Source organism: Melozone crissalis, unplaced genomic scaffold (assembly GCF_028551555.1).
Source record: "Melozone crissalis strain CALT ecotype California unplaced genomic scaffold, PUWL_Pcris_2 ptg000136l_1, whole genome shotgun sequence".
In the NCBI taxonomy this organism is placed as follows: domain Eukaryota; kingdom Metazoa; phylum Chordata; class Aves; order Passeriformes; family Passerellidae; genus Melozone; species Melozone crissalis.
This window is the reverse complement of record NW_026535909.1, coordinates 317,886-330,659: the sequence shown is the minus strand read 5'-3', so window position 1 is coordinate 330,659 and position 12,774 is coordinate 317,886. Positions and strand designations below refer to the sequence as shown.

Below are 12,774 nucleotides of genomic sequence, written 5' to 3'. Positions count from 1 at the left end.
CATGCTTCAGGTACAGACTGTGTGACACGCATGAGGCATTACAGTGCTCCAGGAAGGGAAGAAGTCTAATGGTTCCTCTGATTGCACGGAGGGTTTAGATAGGCAAAGGATGGTAACTGAACTTTTCCCTTTGGGTCTGATGTCCCGCCTGTCAGTTGAATCGCTTGCAGCCCTCTGGGATTTGTATTGTATTAGTATGAACCCTCAGAAAGTGATCCTGTGGTACCTCCCAGCTTTGCAAAGACTATTGACCTTTGGGAACTTGTGGGGGCAACCAGAATCAAATTTGAGAGTATTCGTTAGGGGATGAAACAGGCAGCGTTTGTTACTTGCCTTTCCAAGGGGTATCCCCATTTCATCACCTTTTTTATTTTTTTGCAATGCTTTATTAAAATTTCTGCTGAAGTTACGCTTGGAGAGTAACAGAAGTTCTCAAGATGGACCATCTGTGAAGTGCAGCTGTCTGCTGTACCTCCTTCCACGTGTACAGCGAAGAGTAAAGGGAAGTAATTTTCATCCTGTAGTCACTGTTGAGACATATGCATGGGATGTGGCTTCATGCAATGAAATCAGCACCATGAAATGCCACAGGTTCCTCCTTCCTTTTCTCCTGCCTTTTTTTTTAATGTCCAGGTGCAATAATTACTGCCTTGCAGAGCAGAGATTTGAAGTCACACTACAGGAGAGACGTCACTCTCCAGACCAAAGATGTGCAGCAGGGGGGAACCTCCCTGAAAGATTAATGGGGCTTCCAAGGTTAGACTGCAAATCAACAGGAGGGAAGCAAGGAAAAGGAGGAAATATTCACCTAGAGTGAACCTGTACCCTCCTGCAGTTTGCATGCTCTGTATCATCCAGCAGATTGATAAAAACAACCCAAAAAAAGGAATTTTTCCTCCCCAAAAATTCCTAGGGGCACAGTTTCAGAACCTTCTTGGAAGCATAATGCATGAGGAAACTGTCTCCTCCTGTCACTGTATTGCTCACACTTTCGTTGTTTTTCTGCTGAGACTTTGCTTGATCTGCCCAGGAGAATCAGCTGTGTTTTCTCACCTCCCAGAATCCTGTCTGGCACCCAGGAGTTGCACAGAGATCTTGTCCTGCTGTCTGTGCAGGCTGTGGGTGTAGAATAGGCCCTGGGAGCGAGGCAGCCCTTTCTGGTGGGGGCACCATGGGCTGGGTGCGAGGGTGCTGGCGTTCGGGAGGGAGGGGAGGTTCATGCTATAAGGCTATATTAACACAATCCTTCTTTACTTGTTTTCCAATTAGCCTAATTGAATTCGGATTGCTTAAGTGTGGGCACTAGAGACATTTATCTTGATGGGATGACGGCCTTGAGCTCCAGCGATCCTATTAACTCTAAGAACCCAAATCCCAGGTAGGGTAGGTCCAGCAGTAGCTGCCATGTGACCTAGCCCTTTAATCTGTTCCTGACAGAGATACACGGACAGACAGACATGTCCCTGTCCATTCTCCCACGTGCATAGCTGCGTGCACCGCATACGCATACATTTGTGCACAGATATGAACACAAGCATTCCCAGACTCGCACACCAGCACATGCAGTGGCTGCCCTGTGCCCTGTGCCCCGGGCTGAGCACCTTGAGGGCTGCGTGTACCTGGGGTGGCCTCACCACCTCCTGCATGTACTCGTGTGCCTCCCCAGGTCTGTGCCTAGCGGCTGGAGCTGGGAACACCCGGCGCTGGGGGGATGAGCCCTGCGGGCGCTGCCAGGAGCAGGCAGTCACCTCCAGCGAGCTGGAGATCAGGCTCCTGCTGAGGCAGCGCAGATTTGCCCGCCCTGCCCCGGCCCTGCCACTCCAGGCTAAATGTGGGAGCTGCGGTCTAACAGTGCTGCCTAAGGCAGCTCACTCCTGTACCAGCAGCACTTCAGTGGGCTGGGTGCCCATCCTGTGCCAGTCCCAAGCCACCTCCCAGTCCCGCTTGTCTCTGCTAGCCCTGACACTTTTTTTGGAATCTCATTAATCGTTTGTTTGGTGATTCTGACTGTACTTTCTTCTCTGATCCTTTAAACTGTGAAAATGCTGATCCTATATCTGCTGACAAATTTAATTAGGTCCTTTAAAGCACCAGATGCTTTCAGTAAGATTTTTGGGATGTCCCAAGCACATTTTAATTCAAAGGTCAAAACCCTTAGGCTTGTTTATTTTGGTGTTTTATAAATAGGACAATTCAGTCTGTAAAGCAACACAACAGTGTGGAGACAGCCCCCAGATTTATACCAATGCAGAGGGAAATGCATTGAGCCTCACAAACCTCAGGCTGGTTGAGCTGAGCTGGTGACTATTTTATATACTTTGTCTTTACATAAAGACCTCCTAAAAGACCCCGCTTGTCTTTCCACATAGATAATTCGATTCTGTGGGGCCATGTGAGAGCAGAATCCCAAGAGGAAGAAATCAGATCTGAAGTCTTGGTGGTTTTCAGCAAAATAGCTCTGATGCTTGAGGGACCTGCTGGAGATAGGTTCTGTCCACTAAAGAAATTACTTGTTGGATGAGAGCCATTTAATGCACTAGAACATCTTCTGGAAAGAGCAAGGAAGGTCAGAACTTTTAAACTCTGTGTTTCCTAGGTAAGAAGGAAATGAGCAAGAAAAAAACCCATATTTTCTTAATGCTACAATGGGGAAGAAAATGGATAACAGGTTTTCAAGCAAGGGGAGGGGAGGGGAGGGAGAAAAGACAAAGAGAAGAGGAAGGAAGCAAGCAAGGAAAGAAGGAAAAGAGAAAGAAAGTAGGTAAATCATACTTAGTGAATTTGTTAATTTAAAATTATTATTTTTACTTGATTGGCTAGAGGCAGAAAGAGAGAGAGAGAGAGAGAAAGAGACTTATAAACCTGTAGGAAGGTGCTACATGTATTAATTTCCAAATTTAATTTCCAGGCTAGCTCCTGGAGAACTTACAAAGCCATTAATTTTCTAGAATTCCTTGGGAGTAGCAGCCTGCCTGTCCCATAGGCACCAGCAGATTTAACACTAGTGAGAGCTATGCCTTTCCTTAGGTTTAGGTGCCCCACCCTGGCATAACCTTCCACGTTTAGCCTTCGATGGAGACAACTCCCAGAACCAGTGTGGGGAGCTGCTTTTAGCCCTGTGCCGGTACCCCCAGCCCCAGAATTTGGCACACAGAGCAGACAAGCAGAGAGCCACTGCTGTCCCTTGGTGTTGGAAGTGCTTTGAGAGGCCGGGGAGTGAAAGCAGACTGGAGAAGCCTGCACTGCCCCAGAGCAGAGCTCACTGAGAGCCACCAAGCCTTATTTCCTCCAAGCCCCCACTCAGTGTATATGACAACATTTTTGTCCCAAGCTTCACTTTTTGCCTTTTGCTACACTTAATACCGAGAGGATTCTAAAAATCAAGGTTTTGCAGCAAATGTCAATATCTGAGCACTGTGTTTGCCTCAAGATGCTTGAAACAGACATGTTCTTATAAGAAATATGTATGTTTATTTCTGAAAGCAGGATTAAATGAGTGGTTACCTCTATGTGATGTATCAGAAGTACGATTTTGTTCAAACATACACATTTAATAGCATTTCAGTCATGTGGAAAAAATGGAAAAAGGCACATTTTTTCTCCGATATTAATTGTTTTAAAGCCATTTTTTTCCATGGGGGAAAAAGTTATGTTCAAAATTGAGGATCAATTCTAACTTCCTTCTAGGCAGTCCCAGCAGGTAAAATTTTACTCTCCCCTCAGGGTTTTAAGTCTCTCTCTCATCACTTTTCTATATTTACATTGAATGCTCTAGAGCTAAGCGCCTCCCTCTGCCTGCTCTCCCTCTGCATCCCCAGCAACACAAGACTGAAGTTACAGCCTTTGGGCAGTGGTGGCTCCTCTACATCATGGAACATTTCTGCTCAGCTGCCTGTTTCATCTCAGTGAAGGTGGCTTGTGCCTTCTCTTTGATGGCATCCATGTCCATATTCTGGATGTTCTGCAGCTGGCCCAGGATAGAGTCCTTGTCTTCTTCTTCCTCCTGATCTTCTGCCACCATCTTCTGAAGGTCTTCTGGCAATCCCACATCATCTCCAGCCATCTGTATTTGATTCTCATCCAATTCACTCTAAAGCAGGAAACAAAACCAGCAGATGAGAGTATTTCTGCTCTCCCAGGATCTACCAGTGAGCCTCTTGTTTTGTTCTTTTTTAGGTTTTTAGGGAGAACTGAAACATGTACAGATTTTTCAGTCAATTTTTTGTGTGCAACTTGTGAATTCCGGGCCTCAATCAGCCTCCATGAAAGTTCTAAGATTTTTTGGGCAATGCCAATTATATTTCTTTGAAGGGCTTCAGCACTGTCAAAAACTGAAGCCCTCAGTGTCACTTGCCATTTTAGAAATCTTTGCCATGCTGATGGTGCAGGGATTCCATTCCATGTTATTTGTAGCCCCCAAAATCATGCTGCAGGACGCTAGTGAGCCTATCAGCTGCCGTGCTGTGCCTGTCAGGTTCTGCTCAATGAAACAAGAGCTTTAGAAGAGCTGAGGTACCATTTCCTTATTCAATTGTTGGGCGGGGTAGGTGGGAGGAGTTTTAGGTGTCAGCACTAAACTGAAGCCTTCTGGAAGAAAGATGCATTAAACTTCAGAATGAATCACTAGAAAAAGGGCCCCTCACCTTCCCAAACCATGTCTGAACTCTGTCTAGGTCTTTGGTTGGCCTCTCTGAGTTGTGATGAGGAGCAGGGGCTGCCTGGCACATAATCAGTGTTGCAGTGCTGGCAAGTGGGGTAATAGGAGGACTTGGACAACAAAAGAGACGAGGGAGGTTGGTTGTGAGTCTGAGAAAGCAAAAGGAGACGGGAGAAGAAACTGGTTAAGCAATTAAAAGGGCTGAGATGCAGTAAGCACTACACACACTTGCTTCCTGCCGGCCCACTGAAACACTCCATCAGTGGGATTATGTCAATTTTTCAAACAATGGTGATTTTGTTCACATTTTCTGGTGGATTCTGATGGATCCAGAGCTCAGAAGAACAGGATATTTCGACACAGTTCACACATCAAAGATAAGCATTAATGCCTCATTACATCTCCAAAATTAACCATGACAGCAGCAAAGGCCTGATATGAATAAGCAGCAATGCTATCAGCAGGAGGTGTTTTTTAGAGTGAGGGGTCTGGGTTTTGCATGAATGAAAGGACAAATGAATGCAAGGACATATATGAGCAATGTCTGCGTTGTTGCAGGCCATAGCAAGGACAGGCAGGCTGGGGGTGGTCAGCTGCATAACCACTATTTATGGTTCCATATTTCCACACTTTCTGTTTGCAATGACTGCACTTTAATCTGATTTCCCCCCATATCTCCTGTGAAACTGTAGGGAGCTCTAGCAGGATTGTTACTGCTATGTGGATAAAATGGGTGAGGACATCTCCTCACCTTTTTGACGAAGGGTTGCTGGAGTCAGATCTGTGGGAGCTAGAAACAATCTCCTGAACAGAAGAGGTATTTTTTATTAATTGTGTAGCAGGAAAAATGGTTTATTCAGCAGCTGATGGCTATCAGAGGAGTTAGCCCTTTTGAAATCCTCGCCAGCAGCAGTAGAGGATGATAAAAAAATGTTAATTACTGAACAATTGCCCCTAATCAGACAATCACACATGTTCTTTCCTTTAGAATTATTTCCAACTTAAGGCATCATCACTGAACACTGCTGTAGTAATTCACATCTTTGTCAATGTGAACAATTGTCTGGCATGCTCTTGCACCAAAGCCCACTGTCCTATGGAAGTCTGGGATGTGATGTGCAACAGTTTGGGGCTTCAAAGTGTTATCTGACCTAAAACAAATATACTGAGATATAGTCTAAAGCAGTACAATTCTGCCCAAGCCACCTGCCTCTACCCACTTGGCATTTAGCTTTAATAGACCTAAAATGAGCTTCAACAGGGTGGGGCTGCTCAACAAGAAGCAAAGCAGCACATGATGCACGTACGGCCTCTTCGCTTCCTTCCAACATTTGAGCATTTGATTCCTGTTTACTTGGATTTGAAATGGAAAAGTGAACACAGAACCAACGTCTATTTTACTAAATTAAATGTGCCTGGCACTGGTCTCTTGCCCCAAGGCCAGCTGGCCTGGGAAAACCCACGGGGATGCTATTGAACTCTGCTGTCCTACCAAACAGGGTGGTCCCATCTAACTGCCATTGGGAACGCCTGTCCCAGCTCCCAAACTGGCTGTGGGAACGGCCTGGGAGAGTGCCCAGGCCAGAACTGGGTCAGACATTATTCTGACAATTCAGCAGCATTGGCGGTGGAGTCTGAGCGCACGGTAATATTTTTTGACCCTGATTATGCCTCTGATGTAGCCAGTCCCAGATCTGTTTTGCTATAGATGCAAGAGAGTTCTTTACATATACATTGATACACAGGTAGGTGTGAGCAGAAAACTGCCTAAATACCTGCTTTGTTACAGTTTGACAGTAAAGCCCTCTGCCCAAATTAAGGCGCAAGGGTCCAGATCAAGCATACCAACTTTATTTTGTAGCATTAAGTGTGTACAGAAATGAGAAAAAAGGTGAATGAGAGAGGGAGAAGGATTAAGATAGTGCAAGCAGGAGATGGTCACCATCTGACCATCACAGGGGAAATTACTTCTCTGGCTCCCACAGGTAAATGATACAATTTAACATTAGACAGCTCCATGTCCGCTGGGCAGGAAAAGCAATGTCCCTCAGGGGAGACACAGTCTGTGCCCACAGGAACAGCAATGTCCCTCAGGGAGGCAGCTTCTGTCACTAAAAGTTTTGTCAAGCTCCCTGCACGGAGCACAGGGCCCTCCACGAGACGAGAAGAGCAATCAAAGTTTGGTATTGTTCGTTTAATGGCACTTTCCTTCCTCTGAACAACCGTGTTAAAGTCTTCTGTGCAACTTAAGGAGCAAAGAAGACCAAATGCTGGTTCAGCACTGCTTATATGAAGTCTACTTGTAAACCAAAAAGATCAAAGCTCACAGACTAATCCACAAGGGAGCCAAACTCTTTTCCAGCCTCCCTATGTGATGTGCTGCGTTCCTTGTGCCTGACTTATCCTGCCATAACGTTTGCCTATGCTTATGTGTGCAGAGGTCCTTAGGGAGCTGACTCCAGACCTTATCCTGTGATTCATCACCTGTAATGCACCAGTAACATCCAAAATCAGAGTTCACCTTGCCTTGACCTGCAGGTGGGACTGAAATTAGCAATACAGCAGCAACACCGTCCTTTTGCCATTGAAGGGCTGCAAGTACCTTGCAAGTAGCTACAAGGAGCCAAATATTGGAACCAGCAGCCTTCCTGCCCAGGAACACCCTCAGAGAACCCAGAGATCACAGCCTGGAGCACAGAGCTGGGGAGTGGGACTACTCCCTACTGGCAGCTGCCTTGGGACTCCTTTTTCCACAGCTCACCATCAGCTCGTGCCCCTGTGTTTAGACCTTGCAGAAATTAATTGATTCCTGAATCCCAGCTCAGGAAAAAGGCAGCAAGTGGATAAGAGAGTTTGGTGAGTTTAAAAAAAAATAATAATTATTGTTAAAATATTAATATCTATATTTATATAGTTTTAAAAAATGTTTTATATATATGTGAGGCACTGAATACACCAAAGATGAAAAAGTTGTCCATAGATCAAGTGTCTCATGGCCAAAAACATCTTTCTGATGACAAACCTAAGTTGACAACTCTGTTAATAGGATTAGGTTCATTAAGGGTCTACTTTCTCTTACAAATCTGGCCCAGATAGCATGGAGCTTTAGATTTTACATGGCAAAGGGGGGCCCTGCTTAGTCCTGAATTTCATGCTTTTACTTAAAATGCTTGCTAGTGATTGATACTGGTGATATTCAGTGTTTCTAGACCATACTAGGCTACCTGAAATTACTTTCAACTTTCAAAATATTTAGTGCATTATCACAAGCCTGAGAGCATTTGCTGCCAGTGTGTTGTATTACAGCACTGAATTGTTTTACAGGGACACATTAGCATGCATGTAGAAGTTTCATTTTCTTCCTGCTATAACATGTTTTCATAAGGGCTGATGAAAACCAAAAAAATGCTATATAGGGAGAAACAAATGCAGGAAAATGTGTCCTGCAATATTGTTTTCTGGCTTAGAGCTACTCTCCTACCTTGGAGACAAATATTCTGCTGTTATTACTGAAATGCGGCCCCAGAGAGCACTTGGTACATGCCAAAGCCAAGATCCTCCTGGAGATGGGTCAGAGCACCACTGCAGACTCGTGTGTCTCTGAGTGCTCAGCCAAGGGGACTGGTGACCTGGACACCATCTCCAGCTGTAAAAACCACTGCTAGGGGGAGAATTTGAAAACCAGAGACACCCAGCTCCACTGATGTTTAGCTGAGACCTGGACACTCGAGTATCCTGGAGCTTTCCAAAGCAGCCCCTCTTGCAGCTGCAAGCTCTGGCAAGACGCTGGGTGAAGCTGTTCAGGAGCTGTGGCAGCCCATGCCTCCAAAAGGAAAGCAAGGCCTAATGATATTTTACTCCTCAGCTGCTAATTAAAATGCTGGTGTTTAGAGACTTAGGCCTCCAATCCAATCAATCACTTAAAATCTTGGACTTAATTTTTTTGCATAATTAATCTTTCTGTAATTAAACTCACCCTCAGGGTATGTTGTCCAGCTAGAGCACCAGAGGAACCAAGCTCTTAGGGGTGGAATACATCTTACCTGAGTTCAGATGTCACCTGTCTTCCCTCTGGAAGCCACACAGCCACTGGGAGGTGACCCAACTCCACCTTGAATGCTTATTTAAAAGTTTGGCTAGATGAGGCTACAGGTGCTGGTTTCTTTCTGTGTATGATGAGTCCCTAAATGACTGGTTTGGATTTTTTACATTTTTTAGCAGCTAAATTTACAGGAGAGAGATTCTTTACCTTTCTCCATTTTAATTAATCAAAAAGCATGGGAAAGTACTGATCAGAAAATGAGTGGTAATGACTCAGAGCTGGCAGGTGAGTAATACAAATAAACTTTCAAATTGCTAAGAAGCACATATCCTTGAGGGGTATAAATGAAATATGCCAACATCTTCCCAGTAGTGACAGATCAGAGCAAATGTGTGATCCAAACCCCTGGAAAGAGTACTCTGTCCTGTATTACCTCTCTGCTCCCCATGGCAGAAGCCTACAAAATAACACAATAATTTAAAAAATTGTTTGAAATATGTTGCTTGAAGCTTTTACTTTCAATATTTTGGTTTTCCTGAAAATATTGGACAGTGCCAAGATCACTAAAGAAAAAAGAATGGGCAGTTTAAAATTGGTTGAAATTTGGCCTCTGGACTAGAAGAGCTCATGAGCCACAGGCTTACCTTGGGCAGTCTGTACTTTTCTCTCAGGTGAACCCTCAGAACAGCTCGCTCTGCTTTTTTCTGTGCAAATGCTGCATCTCTTTCCATCCTGGAAATCAGAAAAAAATGTTCCCTCAGGATGCTAATAAAAACAATCTTTTGAACTAAACCAGTTGCTTGGCTGCAAAAAGCTACACATGGGAGTTATTCCCCAAGATAAGTAACTTGTCCAAAGGCAAAAAAGGAGCAATAGCAATAAAGTGATGCCAAAGGGCCACACTTCCTGTGCTTCTGTTACTGTGAATTTTCCTCGTCTTTCTTCGTGCATTATTTGTTTCATAAGAGCAATGAATTCTGAAGCTTCCCTGTATGGAGGAGCACTGACTTAATCTGTGATTTTATAAAATGTTTTCCTTAGATTTAAGAACTGGTCTGCACCATTTTTTATTTTGGATTACATATGCATTTATTTGCAAAATGTGTCTCCTCAAAGATTTTTGCTAACATATTTCAGTATAGGTATTTTGGTATGTAAAAGCTACTTCCAAAATGAAATACTATTTTTCCTCTGCTTCCAAAATGAGTGTTTGGATTTCTCTCCCTCTAACAACAAAACCCCCACAAACAAATCTAAAATCTGAGAAGTACCCAAAGCCTGGTTGGTTACTGGTTCTAAACTGCCTGAGCACAAGTTCAGCAGGGCATATTTACTCTTCTGGTCTCCACTCCTGCACAGCTGAGCACTGGGAAAAATCCGTGGGGCCTTGGAACAGGAGCATGCTCTGCCCATGTCAGAGCCTTCTGACACAGCACCACACCTCATCCAGAGATGATCTTTTCTCTCAGTTTCTAACATCCTATGGGGGTATTCCTGCCCTGCTTCCTCAGTACAGTTCAGCAGGGATAGGGCACATGCCCCACTTAAAACAGTACACAAGTAATTCTTTTCCCAGGCATTTCCCTGTCCCAGGAATCCTGTGCTTCTTCTCAGTCTCCCTAAAGCAGCTTCCTGCCAGCAGGTGGTCATTTCTCTTTTAGATATCACTTGACAAAAGGCAGAGCAAAACATTCTGTACTTTTTTTCCAGACCAAAGGAGACCTCTTCAGGGCTTCCTGATTGAAATGTCTGATGCTAAATACAGACCTGGATACCTCAAATTCCATCAGTCATTAACCTGGCACCTATAATCATCTTACAAGAAGGATTTACACAACCATTATGTAATTGACCATTAGAGGAACAGATGCATTTGAGATTTAAAAGTCAATCGTTTTATTTATAATTATGCATGGTTTGAACCCCTACACACGCCAAGTCTTCCATTTGACTTGTTTTCATAAACTCAGCAATTGATAAAGATTACAGACAAAATTGAGACTTAATTGGTTTTAAAGTTCTGCTTTATTTAGTAGATTTTAGAAAAAAAAATAACCATCTTAAACCTTTGCTCAAGATAAATTTTTCCAGGTCTGCCATAATAAATGTGGACAATGAAATATTGCATATTGAAAGTGTACTCCGCATGGAGTTCTAGAACAAATCATATACATTAGAGAATTAAATCCTGCACTACAAGCATCTTGGAAAATGTTTCTAGATAAATTAACATCACCTAGGAACGAGTCCAGCATATCAAGCTGTGGAGAGAGCAGGAAAGCATGGGAGAGAGTTACAAGATGGGGAACAGGGGGGGCAGGAAGAGGAAATGTATTATTTTACCATTTCCAGCTGGGGAACTTTTATTTTAGAAAATCTTTCTAGCAAAGATTAATCTACTTTAAAAAAAATATTGAAGAGCAGCATGTTTGGCTTTTTCTTGGGTTATTTTTATGTGCGCAAAGTTACCAAGAATCGGCCCCGTACTCATAATAAGGGAACAGGTACTCACTTCTCCTCAACCATTTGCTTTTGATATTCCTCATACTCCTCTCTGGTCATTCCTGCAGCTGCTGCTGGATCAGAAGGGGTGCTTTCTTCTTTGCTTTCGTCCCCTCCACCTCCAAGTCCCAAATTCTTTACCTGGTTGCTCAACATACTTTTCATTAGAAAGGCCATCTTCTCAAAAAAAGGAAAAAAAATAAACAAAAAAAAGAAAAAAAAAAAAAAAAAAGAAAAAAAAGGAGCTATAAGAAAACAACTCCAAGAAAGCCAAACAGAAAATGTTTTCAAACACAACAGTTGTAAGTGAGAGAGTTTCTACAGCCACATCAGCTCTTCAAGGGCACAGTGCTAGTGAAACGTGAATGCCAAAACCAGTTTGTCAGCCATAATCTGGATTAAAGAAAGAACTCCTTAATATATAGAGGCAGATGGTTCAGATTACTCCAAAAAAATGATTAGATGCAACTACCTACTTTTTCCATTAATACTTTAAGCTAATTGTACACACACACACACACACAAATCAATTGTAGTGTGCAATAGCATTTTGACATCTTCAGTCTTGAAGTTTGCTCTCACTTTCACAGAGATCACAACATTCCCTGGATCTGAATTTAAAACCTGCTTGACTCAACAGCCATAAGAAAACAGCAAAATTCAGGCTACTGAGCAGAAAGCCCTCAGATCTGAGATTTGAAAACTTGAATGCTTCATTAAGCCAAACCCTTTATTCTTTTTATCCATTAATATTTTATCCCACTGGACAGAAATATTTTGTGTGGTTTTTCTTCAGCCCCTCTTCCTATGGTTGGTTTGTCCTGCAGATGAATGAGGCGCCACTGTTATGTTTGCTTTATTTCAAGAAAGTAACCCCAAAGAAAGCAAGTCAGATCTTCCTAGTGTATTTTCTTCTGTGTTTCTGTCTGTTCTTCCACAGGCTGTCTCCATCTAGACCCCTGCTTTGGTGCTGCATAAAACACCTGCTGTTTGTAATCCTAACTGCTGATAAAGGGTGAATAAATCTGAATCTGTATGCCAGAAAACAGTATGGATACCTTTTGGGTCTAGATTGTTTCTGTTGGTCCTTATCTTCCTAACCTTTAGTCACATCATTACCCACACCAGCTCTACTCAGGTGAAGATTTCCAGGATCTGCTACCTAGGTCATAGTCTATTTTGAGAAAGAAAATCACCTGCTAGGTTTCCAAAGTTCATGAGTTTGGGTTTTGAGCATTTATCCTACTGCAATGGCTGCATGTGGCTTAATGCAACATTCTGGAATTTTGATTATCTAAATGGTTCTCCCAGCAGTCTCATAATTTCAATGAGAACTGAGAGATGGGAGGATTCCAATTTGCCTAATGCCTTAATCTATATTACAGCCTTTCTAATTAAAGCGGACCTATTACTATTAAAAAATAGATCAAAAATAAAAACAAAACATCTTGAAAAAAAGCTACCAAAAAAACCCCCAAAACCAAACCAAACCAAACCAAAAAACCTCAAAGCAAAACAACAAGAAAAAAACCACCACAGGACATTCTGAAATCCTGGATTTTTAGTGACTAAA

At 43.1% G+C, this 12,774-nt stretch overlaps 1 protein-coding gene across 1 annotated transcript; it reads right to left on the bottom strand.

Annotated features, from left to right (window-relative positions):
• Positions 1-3,862: 3,862 nt before the first annotated feature.
• On the bottom strand, positions 3,863-11,378 carry CPLX4 (complexin 4). Its single transcript, XM_054293342.1, has 3 exons — positions 11,212-11,378; positions 9,344-9,431; positions 3,863-4,090 (listed from the first exon to the last, which is right to left on the bottom strand). The coding sequence occupies exons 1-3, from the start codon at positions 11,376-11,378 to the stop codon at positions 3,863-3,865; spliced, it is 483 nt and encodes a 160-aa protein (XP_054149317.1).
• Positions 11,379-12,774: the final 1,396 nt, after the last annotated feature.